Consider the following 27309-nt stretch of genomic DNA (forward strand, 5'->3'; position numbering starts at 1 on the left):
GAGTGAAACAAGCAGCTATTAAATTTTTAATCTTCATTGTCACAAATATCTGACTTTTTCTGAGTATGTCACAAATTATCAGGTTCTGTTTAAGTTGGAACAAACCTGGTTGTGACGACAAACAGATCTTTATCATAGCCCGTTGTTTAGGTTGGATTGGACTCTGACAGTTTGGCATTGAAACTGTGACCATATTCCTTCAAAATATGCCAACTGTCTGCTGGCTCCTCACTGGGTGCATAGGCCCAGTAGCTGACATCCTCTTTCCTTCTCATCATACCTTGCAGTAAGCACTGAAAACATTGCTGCACAAAACATGTGAGGAAGCAATTGGCCCTCATCTAGACTTTTGCCCTTTTTTCCATACAGTAAGTGATATGTCTAACAAATTTTGTTGAAATCAATCCAGTGGTTTAGGAAGAGATGTGAAAATGTTGCCCCCCCCCCCCCTTACACACACACACACACACACGTGCGCGCACACACACACACACACACACACACACACACACACACACATACACACACACACACACACACACACAAATATATTTTTAAATGGGAACATTTAATTTTTGGTTAGACTTTACTATGACTGTTATTGATATCAAATGAATCAACAAGTTTGTTTATTCATCATTTGGTATGAAGGTCTTGTAATAACCATGTTGACAGTCAAAATTACTGGCTTTCCAGTCCACCTCTTATGCAAACAACTGTTTGTTATATAAACCTAAACATATTTCAGCACCTCTGTACCATCATCAGTGGGTATTCTTTACTCGGTTTTTAATTCTTTTTTTTTTTTAAGTAGAAAAAATTAATTGCTGGATAAATAATACAAAATTTGCTGAATCATGTCTGAGTCTACTTATAAATCAATTAGTTTCCACTATTTATTTTATTTTACTTTTATTTATTTGTTTCAGGTGTTCAATCTTGCATATCAGGTGGATTTATGTGGATTAATATGGCATCTATGTATGTGATCACTTAAATGTGTGCAAAGTATTAGGTCATGTAAACTTTACGGGACAGAATCTGTGGCCACTGAACATCTTTATACTTACATTTCTGTTCGTACATGAAACCAAAGATCCCCATAATGCTTTGAGTCTTGTTTCAAAATAGTGTTTTGTCTTGTCATATGTTCTTTGCACTTATTAGACTCTAGATGCTATTTTTGCTCCCTTCAGCATTTACAGAGAGTGATGCAACATGACAGGAAAAGAAGTCTGTGACCCCTGGAAGAATTTTCTATTTACTGTTGCTTTCACATTTATATTTTTGTTCCCACTCTCAATCAAAAACCTACACAAAATATGAACCATATAGTGAAACAGCATTCTATTCTTATGTCCTTCTTCTGTACAGTGCCATAAGTTATTCCAAAGTCATAACGCGACACATACATATTGTACAAGGCACGTTCAGAATGTAGGTGTATGGCAACCAAAATGCACTGTGCCCCCCCCTCCCCCCCGTGGTTTTCTTTTCTTTTTTTTTTTTTTTTGGACTGGCAACACTGAGATGTAAAGGGAGATCACTGACCAAAGCGAGCATCGCAGGGACACACAGGCACGTGAACTCACGTCGTAGTGTCCAGTTGCGTGTCAGTAAGAAGTCCCACCAAGTGCGAGCCGCACGTTGTGACTACCTTCCCACTCGCTGAAGAAATAACTCTTACCAAAATTTTCTCGCAAATCAAAACAGTTTAAAGCAAACATCTTATGAATGGAACAAATGTGTTTCATTGGTGTAGGGAGCGTTGTAGAAGCAGAACAAATGTTCGTGACAAACAGAGGAGTGGAAGACCTTCTACTCGGACGAGTTGGTGCAAAAATTGGAAGAAACTGTCCGTGAGGACAGACTATTGGAAATGGATGAAATTTCTGTGATGTTTCCACAACTCTCTAGACCTCTCTTATAACACACACACACACACACACACACACACACACACACACACAGAGAGAGAGAGAGAGAGAGAGAGAGAGAGAGAGAGAGAGAGAGAGAGAGAGAGAGAGAGACTGGGATATCGAAACTGCACACAATGGGTCCCAAAACAGCTGACAGAGCAGCACAAGAAAAATCAGGTCGATAGTTACTGTAAGTTTCTTGAGTGACTCAGAGGATTTTCTGAGCTCTACTTTGACTGGAGGTGAAATGTGGGTGGATCATTACATGCACGAGACAAAAAGACAGTCGTCACTGTGACATCACAGCAATTCCCCCACCTGCCAAAAAGTTCAAAACCACGATTTCCAGTTTAAAAGTATTTTTGTATCGAAAAAGCAACATTTTCGTCGAATTTCTACATAAGCTGGACATCTGGACATCATCAATGCATAATGAGACAAAAAAGAAAGAAAGAAAGAAAAACCTCAGAAAGAGCAGTCAAAAGAAAAGCAGGGGAATGCTAACGAGAGGAGTGTGCTTGTTGTAATACAACTTCCATCCTCACACAGCCTTAGCCACTGAGGAGCTCTAGTACTAATTTGGTTGGGATGTTCTGGACCATCCCTGTATTCTCCTAACTTGGCACCTTTTCACCACCCGAAGGCACACACGAGTGGAATAAAATTCTCAACTGGCAAGGAAGTGCAAAAAGAGGTTCTGATGTGGCAAAAGGAATTGGGGAAGAGTTCTTCAACAGTAGCATAAGGAAGCTTGTTCCACGGTTCAGCACATGCAATTAATGGGATGGTGATTATGTGGAAAAATAGTCAAAATTGCATCAAATACATTTTTTCTAACAAAAATAAAAAATCTAGCACACTTACCTTCTGAATATGCCTCATATTAATCCACATAAATTCATCTGATAATAGGGATTTAAACCACTGAAATGAGTTGTAAAAATAAATAAACAGTGACTGGTAAAAAAAAAAAAAAAAAAAAACTTGTTGATTGCCAGTTTGCAGCCAACCTTTATCACCCTGTCAGCTGACCCCGTCGCAAACCACTCATTTCCGGGCTCTACGGCAGCGCAGCGCACCCAGCCCAGGTGACCAGAGATGACGCGGTACAGCTTCCACGGTGGGTGCCACTTAGGTTTGGGCATGGCAGGTGCACGCCGTGGGATCAGAGTCTGGACTGTAGCACCGGCTGAGGTGGCACTCTGCTGCTGCGCAACCGGTGGTGCAGCTGGCACCAGCGCCGCCTCCGACATTGCAGGCGATGGCACGGCCGGTGCATCCGCCCCTGCAGTACGAAAAATGACAATTCTGTAGCAGGTGAATGTGCTGGAGGGACGGTAGGTGCCAAAATCTGTGACGAGCACCTGACGCGATCGTACGTTTGGTACACGAGGTACACCTTGAAGTAAAGAGCTGCCACATTAGGAAAGGTATCTACAGAAGGATATCAAAAATTTACAAAAACCACACACATATCCTTGCATCTATTTGTCACCAAATACATATGAAATGGAATGGAGTGAGATAGGGTTGTAGCCCTTCTCCAACGTTAATCAAACTGTACACTGAAGAAGCTTTGAAAGAAAATGAAGGATCAATTTGGAAAGACAGACAGAGTTGTGAAATAAGGCAGGCAATAAACAGATGTCCAACTGGACAACTGCTTATTCCTAGTTATTCTCCAAAACTCAGTTCAAAAAGTACAGCAGAATACTTTAAATTATATTTAACTGCTTATTAAATACAACTCTGTTCCAGTATACATTCATAACAGTAAGACTTACATAGCAATTGGAAGCATGTGTGGCAGAAATAAATTTTCATGGAAAGTCAGTAATAACAGCCACAATGTACAGGATTCAGTAAAGGTGCACTTATGGCGATAGCATCAGTTGCGTTGTGAGCAGACGGTGGTGACAATTCACATGATGAATGATGAGAACTGATTATGAAAAATCTTGAGTCGGCTGTTGGTAGCGAATAAGATGGTTTGAAACAAAAGTCAGCTGCTCTTCCATTCCATAACGTTAGAATTTAATCAATAATCACAATTTTCAGCAAAATTGGAAGTAAGACATACAAACAAGTTATTGCAGTGATGAATAAATATCTCAGATTGCACTATACATCAACCTATTACACAGTAACATTTTCATGTTGAGGTATGTCAAGTGCCAAGTTCAGCACACAACAGATGAGCTGCCGACATTGTATGTATGTATTAGCTACAGGACTATCTGGTAAGTCTGAATTATTTACGAAACAATTTTACACTTTATTAAACTTCTTGTCTAAGCAGAATGAGGTAAATGCATATTAATAAACTTGTGCAAGGTTTTTTACACTAATGATCATAAAATACAACTAAACAAACTCTTACCTGAAAAACTGTGTGTGTGTGTGTGTGTGTGTGTGTGTGTGTGTGTGTGTGTGTGTGTGTGTGTGTGTGGACGGGGAGGGGGGGGGGGGGGGACGTGCACGCAACCATCACTTTAGACGGTATAAGTTTCCTTCGCTCATGACAGAAACATCGTAGTCACTAATAAAATACCAGGACTGATGACAGAGATGGCAGACTGAAATTCTCATGAACATTTACAGTTGGGCAGTATGTAATGAATTACCAGTGAACATAATGGAATCAAACTACATGCACTTCAGTATAAAGAGGGAAAATAACTCTTCTGAGTTAAGTGCAGGTAATAAACCTATACACTGTCCAAAAACATTTAAGTTTTTAGGGATGAGTACTGACTGTCAATTAAAATGGAATGAACACACTAAGATACTGGCAAAACGAATGCCCTCAGCCTGTTATGCTCTCAACATTCTACTCTCAGTTTGTAACACTCCATGTGATATAACATTCCTACATATACTCAGCTGTTAGCTACGGCATTCTTTTCTAGTGATGAAAGGCACAAAACTTGACCACAATTTTCAAATGGGTGAAAAGGTCCATAAGAATAATACCTAAAATTAATAGTCGTGCTCATTATAAAGAAATGTTTAAAGAAACAGGTATCCTTACTACGACCGAGTGAATACATCTTCCAATCTGTTGTGCAAATCAGGGAAAATACTAGTGTTTCACTAACAGTTCTGTACATAATAATAAGACAAGAGTCAGTTTGGACCTTCATTTAGCAAGGAAAACCATACAAAAAAAAAACTCAGAAAACCATTTTCTTTCAGGAAACAAAACTGTATACTAAATCACCCAAGAAGATGAAAAAAGTCAGTAAAATGCATCAGTGACAACCTACTTTATTAGTAACACATACAAAACAATTAACGATTATTTAGAACACACAGATTAGTGATTAGTAATGAAAGAGGACAAATATAACACCTTGTCACATTACAGTATATAATCCCAACGTAATGCTCTTACAAGAAAATCACATGCCAAAGACATATAGTGCATTGTACTAATATCTTGTCAGTCCTCTGAGCTTAAAAAATCAACCTCATAATTGGTGGATGGAGGAGGAGGAGGGGGGAGAGGGATTGGGGGGGGGGGGGGGGGTGTTGATTTAATTTTCCAAATGGGCTGAAATGATAACATGAAGAGGTGCATGGGGCACTGCAGCACATTTATTGACCAGGATTCAGTTTTCCGAACAGACTGAAATGCAGTGCAATGGACACAGCAGGATATTTGTGGTTCTGATGTCCACAACACCAATGGGTGTTCATAATGTGTGCAGTAAATGTGTTGAGGAGTGCAAAGAAATGGTGCAGAGCTATTTTTTGTATTATAAGTCATCTTGGGCAAATTGTGTACAGTCAAAAAAACGTTGCACAATTGGGACAAGTGGAATGAGGCAGTGTAGTTGTTAAGACAGCGACATCATACTTGGGAGTGTGGAGTTTACTCTGTATGTCACCCTGATTTCTGTGGTTCTCCTAAGTCAGTTCAAACAAATGCTGGGATGATTTCTTCAGCAAGACCATGACCAACCATCTGTCCCATCCTTGTAAACAGATGCTCATTTTTTGAGTTGTTCATTTTCATTGTATTATGACAACAAACCCAATGCCATTGTGAGATGATCCCTGGATGAATAAATAAATACATAAATGTTAAGTGGAAATTATAATTTGAATTTTTGGAGAACACCTGAATCTTCTTCCATTCCATGTATCATCTACCTAAGTCAGTTCAAACAAATGCTGGGATGATTTCTTCAGCAAGACCATGACCAACCATCTGTCCCATCCTTGTAAACAGATCCTCATTTTTTGAGTTGTTCACTTTCATTGTATTATGACAACAAACCCAATGCCATTGTGAGATGATCCCTGGATGAATAAATAAATACATAAATGTTAAGTGGAAATTATAATTTGAATTTTTGGAGAACACCTGAATCTTCTTCCATTCCATGTATCATCTACCTCCCCTTATACAACTAGGAACAAGAGTTACGGGGTGGGGAGGGGGGGCAGCAGCATTGCTATTGACAACATTTTTGTAGAGGCATAGAGATTGCACAGTTGTAGTGTAATTGCATTTATTAACTACCAACAAAATTTTTCTGGTAGTTGACTAATGTCATTCTTCAGTAATGGAGACATGAAGTAACCTATCACTTTCAGGAAGTGATATGTTACACTTCAATACCGCCAGTGCACAAAGTTTTAATCTGCCATGAAGTTTCCTATCAGCACACTCTGCTGCAGAATAAAAAAGTAATTCTCGTAGTGCAACTGTCACAGTTAATGGCCTCTCAGACCATGCCAGTCAATCAGAGTGCTTGATATATAAACAAAAATAACTGGAAAACTTAAAGAGTATTAAGTGAAAAAGGAATCGAGAAATTCAAGAATAATCTGCCCATTAGAGACTAGGAAAAGATGTTCACAACATCCACGGTGTTAATGAAAAATGTAATGTCCTCCATGGCACAGTCATAGGCAACTTTTAAAACTGTTTTCTGAAGAAATGAACCAGTGGAAGCAGATTAAATATGCCTGAACTCTGGGTTACAAATGGGCTCAGAATATCGCGCACGGCTAAGAGAGGACACTCTGCAAGATGGGACACAGACAACAACAGGTTTAAATAGCATTTCAAACTGTATTACAAAATTATAATCAAAGTTATCGGACCATCAAAATGTATCACTCAGACAAAATATGCTCCTACAGCAACAAGGTAAAAATTATTTAGAACATTGTACTACATAAGGCAGGAAAAACAAATTGAGAAACTGGAGAAATCTCTTTTAAAGTAGGTAATGAACTAATCAAAGATAACCCCAACACTGCAGATAGTTAAGGCTTGAACACTTCCTTAGCCTAAAGTTCCTAAGGAAATCCTTCCAAAATAGCTTTGATGAAATTCAATTTCAACCTGTGTGTCGAAAAGCAATCAACTCTCTTTAAAAAGTTCAGATGAACTTAGACACTATGAAAAGCGATTCATTTTAGTTTTCATCTGAAACGCCTTCTTCTGCAGTAAAAACACACACACACACACTCACTCACACACACACACACACTCACACACACAAAAGCAAGCACAACTCACGCACACACGACCAATGTCTCTGGCTGGCGTAGACAGACTGGGTTGTAGCTGTGCCTCATGGGAGTACCATTCTAATGGTGGGATTAAGGAGGAGGTATGGGGTGCAGAGGGAAAGGATAGCAGGAGCGTGTGTGGTGGGGGCAGCGCTGCGATGCTGTGGGGAGGGGGGGGGGGGGGGGCGGAATAGGGAATAGGAAAAAAGAAGTAGAGAAGGGAAAAGGATTTGGTGTGTTGGCGGAACCCTACCCTGCCCCCACTACATCCCCGCACAATCTCACGAGCAGCACTACACCTTCCCCCAACCCACCCTGCTATGCCCTCCCTCCCTGCCACATGCCTACTCAGTCTGACCACAGTGGCCAGAGACAGGGGCCATGTCTGCGTCAGTTGTGCTTGTGTGAACATGCGTGTGTTTTCTATTTCAGAAGAAGGCCTTTTGGATGTCACTCATTTCCGCTAGTGGTGAGTAGCAAGTTATCCTTTTCATAATTTTGTTTTAGATTGTGTGAACCACAGTATCTTAATACAAATATTACGGAATAGTAGGAACAGCAGGTTCATGGTTTTTGTTTTATCTGGATGATACAAAGCACTGTGTTTCAGTTATATGTTAATCATATAACAATAAACTCTGAATTTGAAGTAATCATTGTGTATCACAAGGTTTCATTTTGGGTCCTCTGTTGCTGCTGATATACATAACTGATCCTGCACTTTCAGTTTCAGAAGACGCAAATATAAGAATAAAAAATTATACCAGTTCCCTTACTGAAAAGGAATCCAATGAAATATTCAAAAACATCAACAGATTGTTCAATGCAAATGCATTATCACTGAATTTTGACAAGTGCACAGCATTCAGTATTTCTCAAAGAACTCCGCAAGCTACAAAATATTTTGAAAAATTTGTCAAATGTTTTGTGAAGTGATTTGTCCACTGTTCGCAAATAAAATAGATAAGACAAACATCTGACATGCCTCATTTCACTATAAATGATTTCAAGCATCATTCATGGGTGAATTGAATGTTTCTCTGATACATTTTGTTTCTTACTTCCAGACAAATCATTTCACAAAACATTTTACCAGTTTTTGGATAAAGAGCAATATTCAACATTAGTCACCAGATTTGACCAGTCACATAGGAAACATGTGCCAAACACTGTAAACAACAATGTGCCTTCTGCTTTTGAAATGTCCTGAATTTACTACTTATTTCAACAGAAGCAAACTGTTAAATATCACATCAATAAAACATTTTAAGCACCCAATTAACAGGCCTTGAAGAGATGAACTTTTAGACACTTTATTTAAATGTCTAGCAGCAGCTATTCGTGAAATATTACTATTTTCTCTCAAATCACTAATTAAGTTTTTCTTAATCACCCTGATCACTTCCAAGCAATTAAACATTATTTTGCAAAACTACAGTGTTCACTGGTCAGTTTGCTAACCCCTCCCCCCCTCTATTCCTTTCCCATTCCTTGTTCAGCTATGAAAAGCGAGACAAAAACTTTCCCTCAAAACCACCAATTTATCTTGATCATACATACCCTGTTAATTGATTCATTATCATTTTGATAAAATAATAGTTCAAATTACCTATATTATGAGCCCAGCTACATAACTGTCAAAATACAGACCAAAATGTGACGTTACAACACCCATTTAACATTACATCACTGACCAAAGCTGCAGACTAGTGTTGCATATTTCTCTTTACCAGACTATAGATAACTCAAAACCTTAACTGGAGCACCTGCTGCCTAGAATTTATGAGACGCCTTAGTTCAGCTAAGTTTGCAGTAAGCTCGATCACTGCTACAAGTGATTTAAAAATTAAGTAACTACTTTATTCTGTACATTTTCATTCGGAATTATTTTCTGGTGAAACTCAGTTTACATGGACAGTATTTTCAGAATACAGAATTGTACTATTATAATTACATGTGATTATAATTGTAAAATGTCCAGCAGAGGCCTCTTTTTAAAAATAAAAAAACAACTGGGTTTTTGAGCAGTATTTCTGTTTTCTCCCAGCATACTGATACACATGAGTATAACACTAGGATTAGAAACAACTACAAAAAGTTCAAGCACTTAAAAACAATATAGAAAGGAGCTAGAAGTGTGCGTGTATGCAATACATTACCAGGGTAGGTCTACATCAAATCTCATGTACATAATTTGGTGGAGTTTAAGACTAATTTTCTTTTTTTGGGCAACTCTTACTGCACTGAAGAGTAGATTTCATAGAATAAATTAATACTTGTTCCATATATCATGAATATGACAGCAATGATATGTAATGTGCCATTTAGGAGAAAAGTGTTGTTTTACATTAACTGTTAAAAATTACTAATTTATGTCTAAAAATTCATCTAGAGAATAAGAGCTGTCATTCAGAAATTTTTTAATTTGTTTTTAAATGCTGTAGTACTGTAATAGACTAATGTAATGTACTTTAACTGTATTCCAATTTAATTTACATCTTTGACATCTAGCCACATCCCAAGGACAATTCTCAAAGGGATCCCTCCCTTAGAATTTTTCATGGATAAATACATGTGTGCGTATGAGGGTGAAGCAAGTGAAAGCTTCAGACTACACTACAAATCAGTCTGTTTAAGACAACTTTGATTTTGTAGTTTTTGTCCTTTAACTTTGTCAATGCATAAGTGAGCTGTCAACTACAAACAGAACCTAGACTGATGGCTATGTTACATATAAGTGGGCCTACATCATCACAGTCAACATGTCACGAAGGACAGTGTTACATACTAAAATACTAAAAGTCATATGAACCAATGTTGTGAAAATCTTAAGTTTCTAACAAACGGTATATTTCATGAGACACAAAATCTGGATCAGTTTCAGGGTAACATGCTGACAGATACTGTAGTTATAACAGTCTGTAATTACCCATTATTGCAAGAGGCTGTTGACTATTGGGTTCCCTGTTCTCGATGTTTTGCATCTGCTTCATGGCGTTGGCCCTTTTCACGCGATCAAAAACCAGCCCATAACAATCTCTCGACTTCACCAGTTTCTTTACCTTTTCTCTGGAACATTCAAATCCATTAAGTGAAAGTAAATCTCAAGTATACTTTATTAATATTTTATACTGAAATTCAAAACTTACGCTTTTTCATCAATAGGTGCTAATATCCCCTGATTCGAGAGGAACATATCATGACTCCTCTTTAGTGATCTGAACACTAGAGTATGTACAGAGTGTCTCTGGACTTCCTAAAAAAAGAACGGATACACAACAATAACTTCATAGATACAGTGTTATTAAAATATTAAGAAATAGTGAGATCATACAAGTATAGGTACCGTACTGTACTCACCTCAGTCATTTTTCTCTTGTAAAGTTATCTCTAAATTGAATCAAAGCATAATAGTTTACATGAACACTATTATATTGTCAAAACAGTCCATGCAAAACATACATTTGAAGAGAAACAATAATTACGCTAAAAGCGGAGTGTTCTGCTTATTTTCACAACACTTCCCTGTGTTTACATTAACACTAGCACTACCAAAACACAACACACACACACTCTCTCTCTCTCAGACTCTCCCCCTCTCATCACTCCAAAGTTAGTATACCTCATACTATCACTTCTCGTAATAATTTGGAGTTATTTAGAGTATACGAAATATTTAATTCCACCACTTTTCCTTGGTAATTGTGCTCCATTATATAGAACTTTTTAATGCTTGTAAATAAAATAATAAATAAAAACATCCTAGCGATGAACGTATAAAGTCTTTGATTCAATTTCATTTGTGGTACACCGACCACTGTCTGCGATACCGACGCAAGACTAGAATTGAAGTTCGAATGTTGTTTACATGTGTACCTGTTCACAAGTATCAAAGTTACAGTAATGCATTGTAATGAATTTACGCTAAACATTAATGCTCAAGTCTAGGATTTAACTTAATGGCGATGGCAGCTGGAGATCCGGCACAGAAAATGAGTCTTCCTAGAGCAAGAGAAGAATTTATGAATATCATACGAAATATTGACGATCCTGAAACAACCAAAAATTTTCTCTCTTGGATAAAGTGGAATTGGCTGAATTGTGTGTATGTCATGCGTTGTTTATGATCTGGCTCACTTATCAATAATTATTAAATGTATATTTTTCTTCACAGCAACTAAGACAGAAGATGAATCAGACGATTTGCTCAAAACTATAGCCGATGACATCAAGGAAGTTCTTCCTCCAGATGCAGTCTTGCCTTCGGAAAACATAAGTACTCCTCTTGTTGGTGAGGTACGTATATTCAGAGTAATGTAAAAGCTAAATTTTTCGATACAATCGTTCTAAAATTCGTGACAGTTCCACTGGTCAGAGAACTTTGTTTTTAAATTGTTTTGAATGGGTAGGAAGTCAACTGCTTCTTTGACGTATATAACAATCCCAGTGAGCACATTGTTGGGAAAGATTAGCAACCACTATTTTTTACCCGTACTGACTCCTCTCAAGGATAGGACAATCAGAACTGTATTCGCAGATACCAGTTATTCTCTAATGTCCTGGGCATCTAGCATGATGGCGCCATTCCTTATGACACCTCTGTAGTTGCTGGACAACTAGCAAAGCACTTTGTCCAACCCTTGGAAACTGAAAATCCCTCCCCTACCTTCCAACTCCATTGAAGGTGAGTGAAGAGTATTTATCACATGATTCTCAGTCGTCAGAACCATAGTTGTGCGCACAGTGAATGGGAACTCTTCAGTGCTTTGCTTTGGTGCAATGCCACTGCTCAGACTCGTACTCTCCAATGCACTCATAACCAGATGTTCTATAATTTACCTCTAGAATATAAATGTCATATTCTTGCTCTTTTCAGTTGTATCTGGCATGAAAGAGTGTCCTACCCCACTGAAAGAGAGTCCTACTCCATCTCCCCCCTACCTCCAGTGTAGCTGAAGTATATTCATCCTGGTTATGAAACCAGGTAATAGCCATCACTATTTATATGTAAGACCTGAAATCATCATGAGAGGGAGACAGCGATCTCTACTTTTCCTGACTGTTTCTGAAAATTTTGATTGTGTCTGTGTGCCACCTGTCAGTTATAACTGCCCAAAAGGCCTGGCAATCTCTTAAAAACATTAATAATGACCCCCCAACTAACACTCAAATTTCATATGTCACACCAAATTAAATAGCCCATCAGCTCATACTCAATGGCACAGCAAACATGCAAGAAAGAAGCTTCTGAAATTCATTCACGACGAAGACCATCTATGCACTCCCTTTACCCTGGAAGAATTAGGAGACTCAGTCTCTCTAATGAAGAATAGTAAAACTGATGGACTTGATGTGATGAACAAATGCGTCCTTGAAATGAAGATCCCCAAGATCTGGTGGAAGGCAAAGATAGCTATACCAAAACCTGGCAAGAGCCCCACATATCCCAAAAATTTTCAACCTAACTCCCTTCTCTGTCTGCTCTATAAAGTCCTAGAAAGACTGATCGTCAACACCATCTGCGCACGTGTAGAACAGGATATTACTAAAGAGCAGGCAGGGTTCCTCCCTGGGAGGCCACCCTGTGCACAAATGTTGAACCTCAGGCATCACATAGAATATGGCTACGAACAGAAACAAATCACAGGTGAAGCTTTTGTCAACCTTACCACCTTGCATGACACCATTATCCGTAATAAGTGAATATTAAAAGTATATAACACCGTGAAGGATTACCGACTGGTGCAGAACAGACACTTCTTTGTTACGCTGCAGACAAAGGGGAGCTGGTGGCGGACCCAGAAAAATGGACTACCCCAAGGTAGCGTCCTTGCCTCACTGATGTACAACATGTATACCAATGACCAGCTGATTTGTACAGATGCTCACCCATTCATCTACGCAGATGATACAGTCATTGCTGCTCAGGGCAAAACTTTTGAAAAGGTGGAAAGCAAACTGACAACATTGCTTGAGAATCTAGCTGTCTGCTATGGAGATAATCACCTCAAGCCAAACAGCAAAAATCCAGGTCTGCACTTTTGACCTGCGCAGTTGAGAAGCCAGGAGAAAACTGAACATGATCTGGACGGGACAGCACCTCTTTCATTGTGACACACTGAAAGATCTTGGAGTCAAACCCAACTGTTCTCTGACTTTCAATGATCCCTGTGTCAACACAAAAATGAAAGTGACTGCAGGAATAACATCACCCACAAGCTTACAAATAGTGGATGAGGAGCACTGCCCACAGTTCTCCGTACATCAGCTTTAGCATTATGTTTCTCCGCAACGTAGTAATTGGCACCTCTATGATAAAAATCCACCCAGGCAAAAGAAACAAATATAGCTCTGAATGAGACAGGACACATCATAACAGGCTGCCTCCACCCAACTCCTGCAAACCAGCTTATGGGCATATCCCCGCCACACATCAGAAGGAGAACAGCTGCAGAAATCCAGAAACATATCCCAGGCATCTATTGGTTGGACACTACCCCCCCCCCTCCCCCCCCCCAACCTTGCTGTTGTTGAACGTCGTCGTTGCTGTCATTGTCGTTGTCGCCGTCATCTTCAGTCCAGAGACTGGTTTGATGCAGCTCTTCATGCTACTCTATCCTGTGCAAGCTTCTTCATCTCCCAGTACGTACTGCAGCCTACATCCTTCTGAATCTGCTTAGTGTTGGGTCAGTCCACATCAAGGGGACCAGTGGTCACCACCTGACCATCACCAAATCTAATGAAATTTGGTGTGAAGGTTCTATATGGTTTTGAATGTTTGTATACAAAATTTCAGTCTAGTATCTTCAGTGGTTAAATTTTTACGGGCTTTTAAAGGGAGGCTACTTATGTTCACATCACATACAAAGGTGCAAATGTGCCAGGTTTGCTCAGCTTTTTTAGAAGTTCTAGAAAACATTTAGTCATTTCCTTTAATATATATAGACAACTCTTTACGCTGAATCACACCGTGGCAAAAATTTGGGATTTAGCCGCAGCGAAACATAGATAAAACCCTCTAAAGTGGCTAAAAAATTTGTTACGCTATTCTGAGAGCCAAGATTTGACCGACCACTGCTACTTTTCACGTGAACCAATCACACCAAAACTTCAGAGGGTTATTCCTACCAGTGATTCCTATATATGGATCAAATTTAATTAACGTTGAATGTCTAAAAGAAAAGAAATGCATCTGCCAAGTTGGACAAATTTTCTACGTGCATATTTTAGGGCATTTTTGGGACGCAAAATCTCAAATGTGTCCTGTTCAATTATTTTTTTCTTGCAACAGCTGGCAAATGCATGCTTTTAACTTTCAAAGCTATATTGTTTAACTTCTGGATCTTGCATATTGATGAGTAAGAATATGTTGCAAAAGTTATTATTTTAGCACTTCAAGAATATAGAAAAGTGAAATTATATTTTACTCGTGAAGTCCCATAATTATTTTCATTTTTTATTCCAGTATATTCAAACACTGATTTAACACACACCCTAAGAACAAATATAATACACAACACAGCCAATTTCAAAACAAACATACTAGAGAATCGGTTCCCTTTTTGATTAAACAGTTCTACAATTTTTAAGGACATATTATGTATAACTATATTGTCTTCCTGATGGTGATGTCGATGTTGCTCCTAAAGTCATGAAAATATGTTGCTCCTGCACCCAGCAGGTGTCTTTAGCAGTTGGCCAGTGGAGGGAACAAGCAGAACCATGTAGGTGCATAAACGTGACAAGGACATTTTGTTGTTCATGTGAAACTGCACACACCCTTAAAAACCACCAAAAATTGTCATACATACATGCAACATATTGTCCTGGTTGTAAACTTGCAATTGACATCGCTGGAATTTCTTCATATTCGAAGGCATTAACTCTGAATGCTGTAGCATCACTGGAAACTCTGCTTGCTCTGAGCTGATTACAATTAATTTGCTTAAATTAATGATTTTCTCCTATTCCAGGTATTGTATGTCCCATGGCAACCTTGTTTCTTGATCAGGCTGCTTTTTTTTCCCAATCTCTTCTTATGGTACATAAAAAACTTTATACCTGGTATACCTGGAATACTATCATCACAGAATTTGAACAAATCATATGGAGTCAATATTTGGTTACCTAAGGGGCTCTGCAGACTAGCATGAGCTGCTAGTCTTTTTACTGTTCCTCCAATGCCATCACAAGGCAATTTAGCACGCCTTGTTCCAAAAAAATGCTTTACATGCAGACATAAAATTGATGAAATTTTTGAAATTCGTATACTGAGCAGCTGAACCGTCACTAAAGTAATAAACGTTCTTAACATTTTCATTCTTTATCTTTAAATTGGAACTAACTTTATTCGGGAGGACGACGGTTCAATCCCGTCTCCGGCCATCCTGATTTAGGTTTTCTGTGATTTCCCTAAATCGTTTCAGGCAAATGCCGGGATGGTTCCTTTGAAAGGGCACGGCCGATTTCCTTCCCAATCTTTCCCTAACCCGAGCTTGCGCTCCGTCTCTAATGACCTCGTTGTCGACGGGACGTTAAACACTAACTACCACCACCACCACCACCACCACCACTAACTTGATTTGAAAAGCATGAACAGCCACGGTATCATGTCGGAGACTGTTGCTAATCATACAAATGCGACATCCTTTGCCACCAAAATGGATGACAGATGGATGTAAAGTGGCCTGACTATTCTCCCAACGAAATCCTTGCACAGCATCTTGCACAACAACTGAACAAATCTCAAACAATTTCCATCAATATAATTAATTCATTTTCTGCAAGATTCTTTTTAGCTGCTTAACGTATAAACTTCGGTGTTTTTACACAAAGTGATTGTGTCTTAAACCGGTAATTTTCAAAATCAGTGCCTCCATGAAATCTTCAACAGTTCTATGACATGTCTCTAATGTGTCTCTGTCAATATGGGCCATTGCTTGTATTCCATTGTTTCTGCAGAGTAATCATCTTCAAAAGTATCTTCAAAAAAAGGCTCTAGTTGCTTTTTCCAGGACATTCCTCACAACGTTGCAGCATACAGTCTTTTGATTCCAAACTGCATACAGTTTTTACATCAATTTCTTGTAGTCATCTTGGATGGATATTGCTGAAGCCAACGTGACATTTTGATGAATTGCACATACATATACTGAATGTGATCTAGAAGCACCAACTGCAGTACACCATTTCGTCCTGACCCCACAAAATTTAGAGAATCTCAGTTGATTTCCATATTGCTTACAATAAGCAATGAACATTACTTTCAGGTTACAAAGGAGCAGGCATTTCTGCTAGTGAACCTTTTCCCCGTTTATTCTTACTGCAACACAATCATTTTTGCAAGTACATAAATGAGAAAACTCATCTTCAAAAACGTGAGGACATTTTATTTTACTTAAACACTGAGCTTTTTCCCTTTTCGGTTTGCAAGTGTTGCCAAAACCCCCCTTCCATCTTTAGTTTCCCAGCCTTCTTTACCGTTTTAGTTGAAACAGCAATAGTCCAACTATTTGGGGTCAGGTTATAAATTTGAACTTTACTGCAATTGTCTGAAGTCTGAAGCACTCAATACTCTTCCATTTGCATTTGAACAACATCTACATGGCTCACACCAGCAGCTGTGGCAGTTGCCTTAGTAATGCAGTCTTGTGCTTTCAGAACTTTGTGCTTTATGTATCCCATTGAATCCCTTTTGCTTATACGTGTGCTTTATGTATCCCATTGAATCCCTTTTGCTTATCCGTTGAAGCTTTGATGGTGACTCTCCAATTGATGATAATGAAGTATTAGCAGTAAAGCAAGCAAAAACACAATCCATGTCTTCAGTGGATGGTGATTCTTGCTTATCCTGGTGGAATGATTCTTTTTGGGTCACTTCATGTCTACATTTGGTACAAATTTTCCGACCAGGTTTAAAAACTTCATTAGTCAGTAACTTCAACATGTCAGACATTGCTATGGTTACTGGTGTTAAAGCCTCCTTCCATACACATTTTTCTTTAGCAAATGGGTTGCAGCAAGTCTTCTGTTTTAGTGCTTACATTCAGCTACAACAATGATTATTGATTGTTCAAACACTCAATACTCAACACTGAGATTGTACAATGTCAACACTAAAGGTTACACTGCACAGAAGACTGACATTATGAAAAGCAACAATTGAAAGTGGTCATCCAGCAAGGTACCACTGCTATGAGGATAGAGCCTTAAAAACTATAACTGCTTAATAATCCCGATGGAAACTGAGTGACAATGCATATATACGTCACTATGCATTGTAGGGTTGAAACATCCTAAAGCGACATACCAATCCATTGTGATCTAGATTTTATAATCTTAAGAGCATTTTCTGAAGTTTTATTATATTTATATTCTATACTGTAAAATAATGTAAGAACACTTCCTATTAGCATAGTTGCATTCTCTAAACCACAGACAAATATTATACTGTTAAAAGACACTACAAATGCACATTTGTTGACTTAAAACTTCAAATTGTATTTTTTGTATTTATCGATAATCCATTTTCCCTACTTTTGATATGTATTCTTACTCATTAATGTGCAAGATCCAGAAATTAATCAATATAGCTTTGAAAGTTTAAAGCATGCTCTTTCCAGCTGTGGCAAGGAAGAAAGGATTGACCAAGACGCAGCCGAGATATTGCTCCCCAAAAAATATCCAAAATTTGCACATAAAAAATTTTGGCCAACTTTGCAGATGTATATATTTTTATTTAGGCATCCAATGTTAATTAAATTTGATCCATATACAGAAATCACAGGTAGGATTAACACTCTGAAGTTTTGGTGTGATTGGTTCATATGAGAAGTAGCAGTGCTCTGTCAAACCTTGGCTGTCAGATTCCCTCTACAATTTTTACCTTCCACACATCCCTCCAATACTAAATCGCTGATTGTTTGTTGCCTCAGAACATGTCCTACCAACCGATCCCAGTCTTCTAGTCAAGTTGTGTCACAAATTCCTCTTCTCCCCAATTCTATTCAGTACCTCCTCATTAGTTATGTCATCTACCCATATAATCTTCGGCATTCTTTTGTAGCATCACATTTCAAAAAGCTTCTATTCTATTCTTGTCTAAAGTATTTATCGTCCATGTTTCACTTCCATACATTGCTACACTCTGTACAAATACTTTCAAAAAAGACTTGTTGTTGTTGTTGTTGTTGTTGTTGTTGTGGTCTTCAGTCCTGAGACTGGTTTGATGCAGCTCTCCATGCTAATCTATCCTGTGCAAGATCCTTCATCTCCCAGTAACTACTGCAACCTACATCCTTCTGAATCTGCTTAGTGTACTCATCTCTTGGTCTCCCTCTACAATTTTTACCCTCCACACTGCCCTCCAATGCTAAATTTGTGCTCCCTTGATGCCTCAGGACATGTCGTAGCAACCGATCCCTTCGTCTAGTCAAGTTGAGCCACAAACTTCTCTTCTCACCAGTCCTATTCAGTACCTCCTCATTAGTTACGTTATCTACCCACCTAATCTTCAACATTCTTCTGTAGCACCACATTTTGAAAGCTTCTATTCTCTTCTTGTCCAAACTATTTATTGTCCATGTTTCGCTTCCATACATGACTACACTCCATACAAAAAAAAAAAAAAAAAAAAAAAAAAAGAACCATGGACCTTGCTGTTGGTGGGGAGGCTTGCATGCCTCAACGATACAGATAGCCGTTCCGTAGGTGCAACCGCAACGGAGGGGCATCTGTTGTGAGGCCAGACAAACGTGTGGTTCCTGAAGAGGGGGAGCAGCCTTTACAGTAGTTGCAGGGGCAACAGTCTGGATGATTGACTGATCTGGCCTTGTAACACTAACCAAAACAGCCTTGCTGTTGTGGTACTGCAAACGGCTGAAAGCAAAGGGAAACTACAGCCGTAATTTTTCCCGAGGGCATGCAGCTTTACTTTACTAAAAAAAGACTTACTGACACTTAAATCTATACTAGATATTAACAAACTTCTCTTCTTCAGAAACGCTTTCCTTGCCATTGCCAATCTACATTTTACATCCTCTCACTTCGCCCATCATCAGTTATTTTGCTCCCCAAATACAAAACACATTTACTGCTTTAAGTGTCTTCATTTCGTACCTGAATTCCATCAGCATCATATGATTTAATTCCACCACATTCCATCATCTTTGTTTTGCATTTGTGGATGTTCATCTTATATCCTCCTTTCAAGACACTGTTGATTCCATTCAACTGCTCTTCCAGGTCCTTTGCTGCCTCTGACAGAATTACAATGTCATTGGCAAACGTCAAAGTAAGTTTTTATTTCTTCTCCGTGGATTTTAATTCCAACTCCAACTCCAATGAAAGCAGGTTCTGTCTTCATGCAAGTGATGGTTGTGTGCGCATATGATGTAGAGCTGATGAGCGCTGTCTCACAGAAAGCATTTATTCGAGACATGTTGGTCCCACCCTAGGCTTTATGGTATGGGGTGTGAAAATCTGAAACTCTCATTCACCATTGATGTCTCTGCTGGGGAGGTTAACCAATGACCAGTACGTGCAGAATGTTGTTAGACCCATTCGTTTGCCATTCTTGCAACAGGAAGGTGAAGTGTTGTTCCAACAGGATAATGTTCATCCACCCACTGCCTGCCAAACTCAGTGTGCTCTGCAAGATTTACAGCAACTTCCCTGGCCACCATGATCTCCGGACTTTTCTCCGGTCAAGCACATGTGGGATATGATGGGATGAGCGGGAACGAAGAAGTGACTTTGTGCGTCTTGTCAACCAAGAACTCTTACAGAATTACGTAAACAGATCGAGCAGGTGTATTGTAACATATCCCAGGACGCTTTTAGCCATCTGTGTGATTGACTGAATGCCAGTCGGCACCTGCATTGCCGCCTGTGGAGGCTACATCATGGGTGTTTCAGTGTGGGTCAATGCCTGGTATCTCAGAACCACTTGTGCTATTGATCTGTAAATGTAATAATTTCATGTACTCCATATGCAATGTTGCAACAATAAATCCTGAGTTAGTTGGAAACGTCTACAAGGGTGTAGTAATTTTTTTCCAGCATTACATTTGTCTGGAGTGCACAGAAGTAAAATGCAAAAATGAACAGTCCAGACAAGAATAGAATAAAAGATAGTGAAATGTAGTGCTACAGAAGAATGTTAAAAATTAGATGGGTAGAGCAGATAAATAATGAGAAGTTACTGAATTGAATAGGGGAAAAAAGGATTTTTCTGCCATAACTTGGTTAAAAGAAGGGAACATTTAATAGGAAATGTCACGAGGCATCACTGAATTATCAGTCTGGCAATGCAGGGGAGTGTGGTAACTGGGAGAGGGGGTTAAAATTGTAAAGGGAGACCAAGGTTAGAATAGAGCAAGGATGTTCAAATGGATATAGGCTGCAGTTCACATGCAGGTATGAGGAGGCTAGCAAAGGATAGACTAGATGGAGAGCTGGATTAAATCAGTCTTTGGGCTGGAAGCAACAATAACAACACACATCACCACATTGCTAATATTAATTTAGGCAGTTCTTACTGCGACTTCACCACTTACTGAGCACTCCCTCTCTTTCTCAGAATGCAGACTGTGATCCAAGACACACACTGCATGTGGATGCATTTTTGTACGATGATGAGCAAGTAGATGACATGTGTGAAGATGGTCGGCTGGACAGAAACTACTGCCTGCAGTGTGGTTCACACAAGACAAGGCCTCTGAGTAAGTACTGGAGATGTAACCCAGTCTGGTAAAGCATATTTCACATGATGGCCAGTTATTTTTGCCATCCACTTTATTAAAAGAACATTTATTTTATTTAAAAAAAATGTTTGTTAGTTTGGTTGTTATTTTCCCATTTCAACTATGATATTCACAATGTTTCGATATGGTATCAGTCTGGGTACAAATGTTTGTTGAAGTACAGTAACAGTACTGTATTCGACCAGAATGAAAAATGCTCATATCGTAGCACAAAAAAGGTGAATATGCCCTGACAGAATTAGAGATTTAAAAGAAGATAACTAGCTTTTTGACTTATTTGCGAGCCTCAAAGACATTTAAATCAAAGCATCTTGACATATCCGCACTGTTTTACATGATATAAGTACACATGTCATGTAATGTAATACATTGTGTCAAGTAAAGTAACGTGATGCATCATGTCATGTCTTATAACATGACACATGTCGAAATGCCGTGCAGTGTGACACAGCGTGTCATTAAAGTTTAGAATGCATGCATCCATCCCCACTGGCATACTTCCTATTACACTCTCTCTCTCTCTCTCTCTCTCTCTCTCTCTCTCTCTCTCTCTCTCTCTCTCTGTCTCTGTCTCTCTACCACACCCCCGCCCTCAGATACATCATATTGCAGATGTATCCCACTCCCTAGAAACAAACAAATTTGTCTCTCTAAGAGAGCTCACTGTGCTGGGGAAGTAAGATTAACTCGTCAAAAATCACAGATATGTCAAGATCTTCAATTTAAATGTTTCAGGAGCTACCTAATAAGTCGAAAAGCTAGTTCCCTTTTAATCCCTAACTCTGTCCAAGACATATTCACCTTCTTTTGTGCTATGCTAGCGTATTCAATTGTGATTTCCAACTTTTACTCAGCATAATTTTGACATTAGTCTGTCTTAGTGTGGTAACCAGTGTAGAGTTTTACAATACTGAAGTACCTGTATTATTCTGAATTATGACACATGTCGAAAGGAACAGGCACTACAGTGACGACTAGAAATGGGCAAACTCGTTCATCCTTGGGAACTAGTTCACTGGTGATCACTCCTTTTTTGGAACTGTTCATTTTTACTTGTTCACCGTTCATTTGTGCTTGGTATACGGTTCTTATGAAAAATTGAAAATTAGTAGCATAGGTGACTGAAGATGGAAGGCGCCAAGAGGGGGCCCTTGCCTCTGCCCTGGAGTACAGAGGTTTTATTCATAACAAAATTCTCATACACTTGTAAGTTTCGTGATTCTGCAAAACCTCTCATTAAGCCAATTGTAGCGTTATGTGGCTGATCGTAGTCAAATAATATAAAGTGGCACACGAAAAACTGGCCCCGAGTACAAACTGCTCGCCAGTTATGCAGGATTTGTGGCAGTGAATAAATAAAAAAATAAGCTAATGCAAACAACTTCGAAACAATAGATGACGATTGGTAGGCAACAATGAGCTGTCTAGTACTCGGGACCGATTTTTCGTGTGCCACCCTGTACCACTGAAATAATATTGTAGAAGTTATCATATTCTCTTTACAGAAAGTGACACCAGACATTCGATTATGAAACGCAGATGTCATTCAGTTGTAAGTCAGTCTGCCTTCCATAACAGTGAACATGCTCTTTTACCTTGGATCAAAAAGAGACTGAAAATGGCCACTGTATGATAACAAAAAATTCTTGCCCTTTTACAAGTATTTCTTCTGCTGTTTATTGAAATAGTGAAAGAAGTTAATGTGCCATTCTATTACCTGAAAAGATGTATATATTACATACCACTTCATTTTTATATAATTTATATAATTATAAAATTCATTTTAATTGCCGGTCATTGGCACTGAACAGAATACGAAAAGAACCAGATGTTCAGAGTTCAAAAAAGGTTTGAAACTGATCTAAAATGGGTGTGCACAGCGAACAAAACGAACAACTCGATACTGAACTAACTATGAGCAGTAGGCAGTGGAACTACAAGTGGCCACGTGAAGGAGGACAAGTCCATTCGAGCAAGACCGAGGCCCAGACAGATGAGAATGGGACCGAGGCTGGAACAAGACCAGCTGATGTGCCGTTGTGGGAATGAGACGGATCGTTTCCCATTCCCAGGAACTATAAGTAGAAAGCCATGACCGAAGTGAACTATGAAGGATCGTTTCTTAGAGTTCGTTTCCCCTTTCATCTTGATGAACTGATCCTTTGGACCTGTTAGTTCACAAATTATCCATCTATAGTGACTACCGTCATTGTGAAATACATTAAATTTAACAACAATTGCAAATATGGACCACCATCAGCTATAGAGTGGAATGATGACAATGAAGTGGACTGACCACGTGTCGTGCACGCATAGCCGAATTGTAAGGCGACCACTGGCAATAAATGGAAAATCTTGGTTTGTTTCCCAGTCCGGCACAAAGTTTCATTGTCGTCATTCCATTCTACAGCTGGTGGTTGTCCATATTCATCATTGCGAATACATTTGATGTAGATTTTTGTTGACTCAGGTGATGAATGATCCACTATTTTATTAATGTCTTTTAAACCATGTTGCTTATATCATGCCAACAGGTAAAGGCTTTCAAAAAACAACAGGGTGACCTTAAATTACTTACAAAATTTGACCTGTTTCATACAAGATAGGAATTTAGAAATGGTATGTGTGAACCATGGACCTTGCCGTTGGTGGAGAGGCTTGCGTGCCTCAGCCATACAGATAGCCGTACCGTAGGTTCAACCACAATGGAGGGGTATGTGTTGAGAGGCCAGACAAACGTGTGGTTTCTGAAGAGGGGCAGCAGCCTTTTCAGTAGTTACAGGGGCAACGGTCTGGATGATTGACTGATCTGGCCTTGTAACATTAACCAAAACGGCCTTGCTGTGCTGCTACTGCGAACGGCTGAAAGCAAGGGGAAACTACAGCCGTAATTTTTCCCGAGGGTATGCAGCTTTACTGTATGATTAAATGATGATGGCGTCCTCTTGGGTAAAATATTCCGGAGGTAAAATAGTCCCCCATTCGGATCTCCGGGTGGGGACTACTCAAGAGGATGTTGTTATCAAGAGAAAGAAAACTGTTCTACAGATCGGAGCGTGGAATGTCAGATCCCTTAATCGGGCAGGTAGGTTAGAAAATTTAAAAAGGGAAATGGATAGGTTAAATTTAGATATAGTGGGAATTAGTGAAGTTCAGTGGCAGGAAGAACAAGACTTCTGGTCGGGTGACTACAGGGTTATAAACACAAAATCAAATAGGTGTAATGCAGGAGTAGGTTTAATAATGAACAGGAAAATAGGAATGCTGGTAAGCTACTACAAACAGCATAGTGAACGCATTATTGTGGCCAAGATAGATACGAAGCCCACACCCACTACAGTAGTACAAGTTTATATGCCTCCTAGCTCCGCAGTTGACGAAGAAATTTAAGAAATGTATGATCAAATAAAAGAAATTATTCAGATAGTGAAGGGAGATGAAAATTTAATAGTCATGGGTGACTGGAATTCGGCAGTAGTAAAAGGGAGAGAAGGAAACATAGTAAGTGAATATGGACTGGGGCAAAGAATTGAAAGAGGAAGCCGCCTGGTAGAATTTTGCACAGAGCACAACTTGGTTCAAGAATCATAAAAGAAGGCTGTATACATGGAAGAAGCCTGGAGATATTGACAGGTTTCAGGTAGATTTATATACTGGTGAGACAGAGATTTAGGAACCAGGTTTTAAATTGTACGACATTTCCAGGGGCAGATGTGGACTCTGATCACAATCTATTGGTTATGACCTGTAGATTAAAACTGGAGAAACTGCAAAAAGGTGGGAATTTAAGGAGATGGGACATGGATAAACTAAAAGAACCAGAGGTTGTACAGAGTTTCAGGGAGAGCATAAGGGAGCAATTGACAGGAATGGGGGAAAGAAATACAGTAGAAGAAGAATGGGTAGCTTTGAGGGATGAAGTAGTGAAGGCAGCAGAGGATCAGGTAGGTAAAAAGACGAGGGCTAGTAGAAATCCTTGTGGAACAGAAGAAATATTGAATTTAATTGGTGAAAGAAGAAAATATAAAAATGCAGTAAATGAAGCAGGCAAAAAGCAATACAGACGTCTCAAAAATGAGATTGACAGGAAGTGCAAAATGGCTAAGCAGGGATGGCTAGAGGACAAATGTAAGGATGTAGAGGCTTATCTCCCTAGGAGTAAGATAGATACTGCCTACAGGAAAATTAAAGACACCTTTGCAGATAAGAGAACCACTTGTATGAACATATACAGCTCAGATGGAAACCCAGTTCTAAGCAAAGAAGGGAAAGGTGGAAGGAGTATATAGAGGGTCTATACAACGGCGATGTACTTGAGGACAATATTATAGAAATGGAAGAGGATGTAGATGAAGATGAAATGGGAGATATGATACTGCGTGAAGAGTTTGACAGAACACCGAAAGACCTGAGTCGAAACAAGGCCCCCGGAATAGACAACATTCCATTGGACCTACTGACGGCCTTGGGAGAGCCAGTCATGACAAAACTCTACCATCTGGTGAGCAAGATGTATGAGACAGGCGAAATACCCTCAGACTTCAAGAAGAATATAATAATTCCAATCCCAAAGAAAGCAGGTGTTGACAGATGTGAAAATTACCGAACTATCAGTTTAATGAGTCACGGCTGCAAAATACTAACACAAATTCTTTACAGACGAATGGAAAAACTAGTAGAAGCTGACCTTGGGGAAGATCAGTTTGGATTCCATAGGAATGTTGGAACACGTGAGGCAATACTGACCCTACGACTTATCTTAGAAGCTAGATTAAGGAAGGGCAAACCTACGTTTCTAGCATTTATAGACTTAGAGAAAGCTTTTGACAATGTTGAATGGAATACTCTCTTTCAAATTCTGAAGGTGGCAGGGGTAAAATACAGGGAGCGAAAGGCTATTTACGATTTGTAGCGAAATCAGATGGCAGCTATAAGAGTCGAGGGACATGAAAGGGAAGCAGTGGTTGGGAAGAGAGTGAGGCAGGGTTGTAGTCTCTCCCCAATGTTATTCAATCTGTATATTGAGCAAGCAGTAAAGGAAACAAAAGAAAAATTCAGAGTAGGTATTAAAATCCATGGAGAAGAAATAAAAACTTTGAGGTTTGCCGATGAAATCATAATTCTGTCAGAGACAGCAAAGGACCTGCAAGATCAGTTGAATGGAATGGATAGTGTCTTGAAAGGAGTATATAAGATGAACATCAACAAAAGCAAACCGAGGATAATGGAATGTAGTCGAATTAAGTCAGGTGATGCTGAGGGAATTAGATTAGGAAATGAGACGCTTAAAGTAGTAAAGGAGTTTTGCTATTTGGGGAGAAAAATAACTGATGATGGTCGAAGTAGAGAGGATATAAAATGTAGACTGGCAATGGCAAGGAAAGCGTTTCTGAAGAAGAGAAATTTGTTAACATTGAGTATAGATTTAAGTGTCAGGAAGTCGTTTCTAAAAGTATTTGTATGGAGTGTAGCCATGTATGGAAGTGAAACATGGATGATAAATAGTTCGGACAAGAAGAGAATAGAAGCTTTCGAAATGTGGTGCCACAGAAGAATGCTGGAGATTAGATGGGTAGAGTTCGTGGTACAACTTGACCAGAAGAAGGGGTCGGTTGGTAGGACATGTTCTGAGGCACCAAGGGATCACCAATTTAGTCTTGGAGGGCAGCGTGGAGGGTAAAAATCGTAGAGGGAGACCAAGAGATGACTACACTAAGCAGATTCAGAAGGATGTAGGTTGCAGTAGGCACTGGGAGATGAAGAAGCTTGCACAGGATAGAGTAGTATGGAGAGCTGCATCAAACCAGTCTCAGGACTGAAGACCACAACAACAACATGTGTGAAAAACTCTCAAAAAAGACATGTCAGGTTGGAGACAGGCACAATTAAAAGATGCTTGCATAAAGCTTTCGGCCACAGCCTTCGTCAGCAACACACACACACACACACACACACACACACACACACACACACAAACAAACAAACAAACAAACAAACAAACAAACACACACACACATCACACACCTCGTGCACACATGACCACCAACTTTAGCATCTCAGGCCGAAATGCAGTTAACACATGGGATGCCAGCAGCAAT

General features: G+C 39.3%; 2 protein-coding genes across 2 annotated transcripts in view; one reads left to right on the plus strand and one right to left on the minus strand.

The window, feature by feature from the left end:
• Positions 1–11047, minus strand: part of LOC126293348 (pleiotropic regulator 1) — a 38279-nt gene extending 27232 nt beyond the window's left edge. Inside the window, exons 1-5 of the mRNA XM_049986542.1 lie at positions 10934–11047; positions 10809–10838; positions 10598–10704; positions 10378–10517; positions 2930–3204 (exon numbers count right to left, since the gene is read on the minus strand). Of these exons, the coding sequence (XP_049842499.1) occupies positions 2930–3204; positions 10378–10517; positions 10598–10704; positions 10809–10817 (531 nt within the window). The 5' untranslated portion in view covers positions 10818–10838; positions 10934–11047. The remainder of the gene's footprint in view (positions 1–2929; positions 3205–10377; positions 10518–10597; positions 10705–10808; positions 10839–10933) is intronic.
• A 184-nt stretch (positions 11048–11231) lies between these two features.
• The window catches only part of LOC126293350 (uncharacterized), a 70644-nt gene continuing 54566 nt past the window's right edge, over positions 11232–27309 (plus strand). The window contains exons 1-3 of the mRNA XM_049986544.1: positions 11232–11549; positions 11623–11744; positions 21028–21169. Of these exons, the coding sequence (XP_049842501.1) occupies positions 11408–11549; positions 11623–11744; positions 21028–21169 (406 nt within the window). The 5' untranslated portion in view covers positions 11232–11407. The remainder of the gene's footprint in view (positions 11550–11622; positions 11745–21027; positions 21170–27309) is intronic.

Source organism: Schistocerca gregaria, chromosome 10 (genome assembly GCF_023897955.1).
Source record: "Schistocerca gregaria isolate iqSchGreg1 chromosome 10, iqSchGreg1.2, whole genome shotgun sequence".
Classification (NCBI taxonomy): Eukaryota; Metazoa; Arthropoda; class Insecta; order Orthoptera; family Acrididae; genus Schistocerca; species Schistocerca gregaria.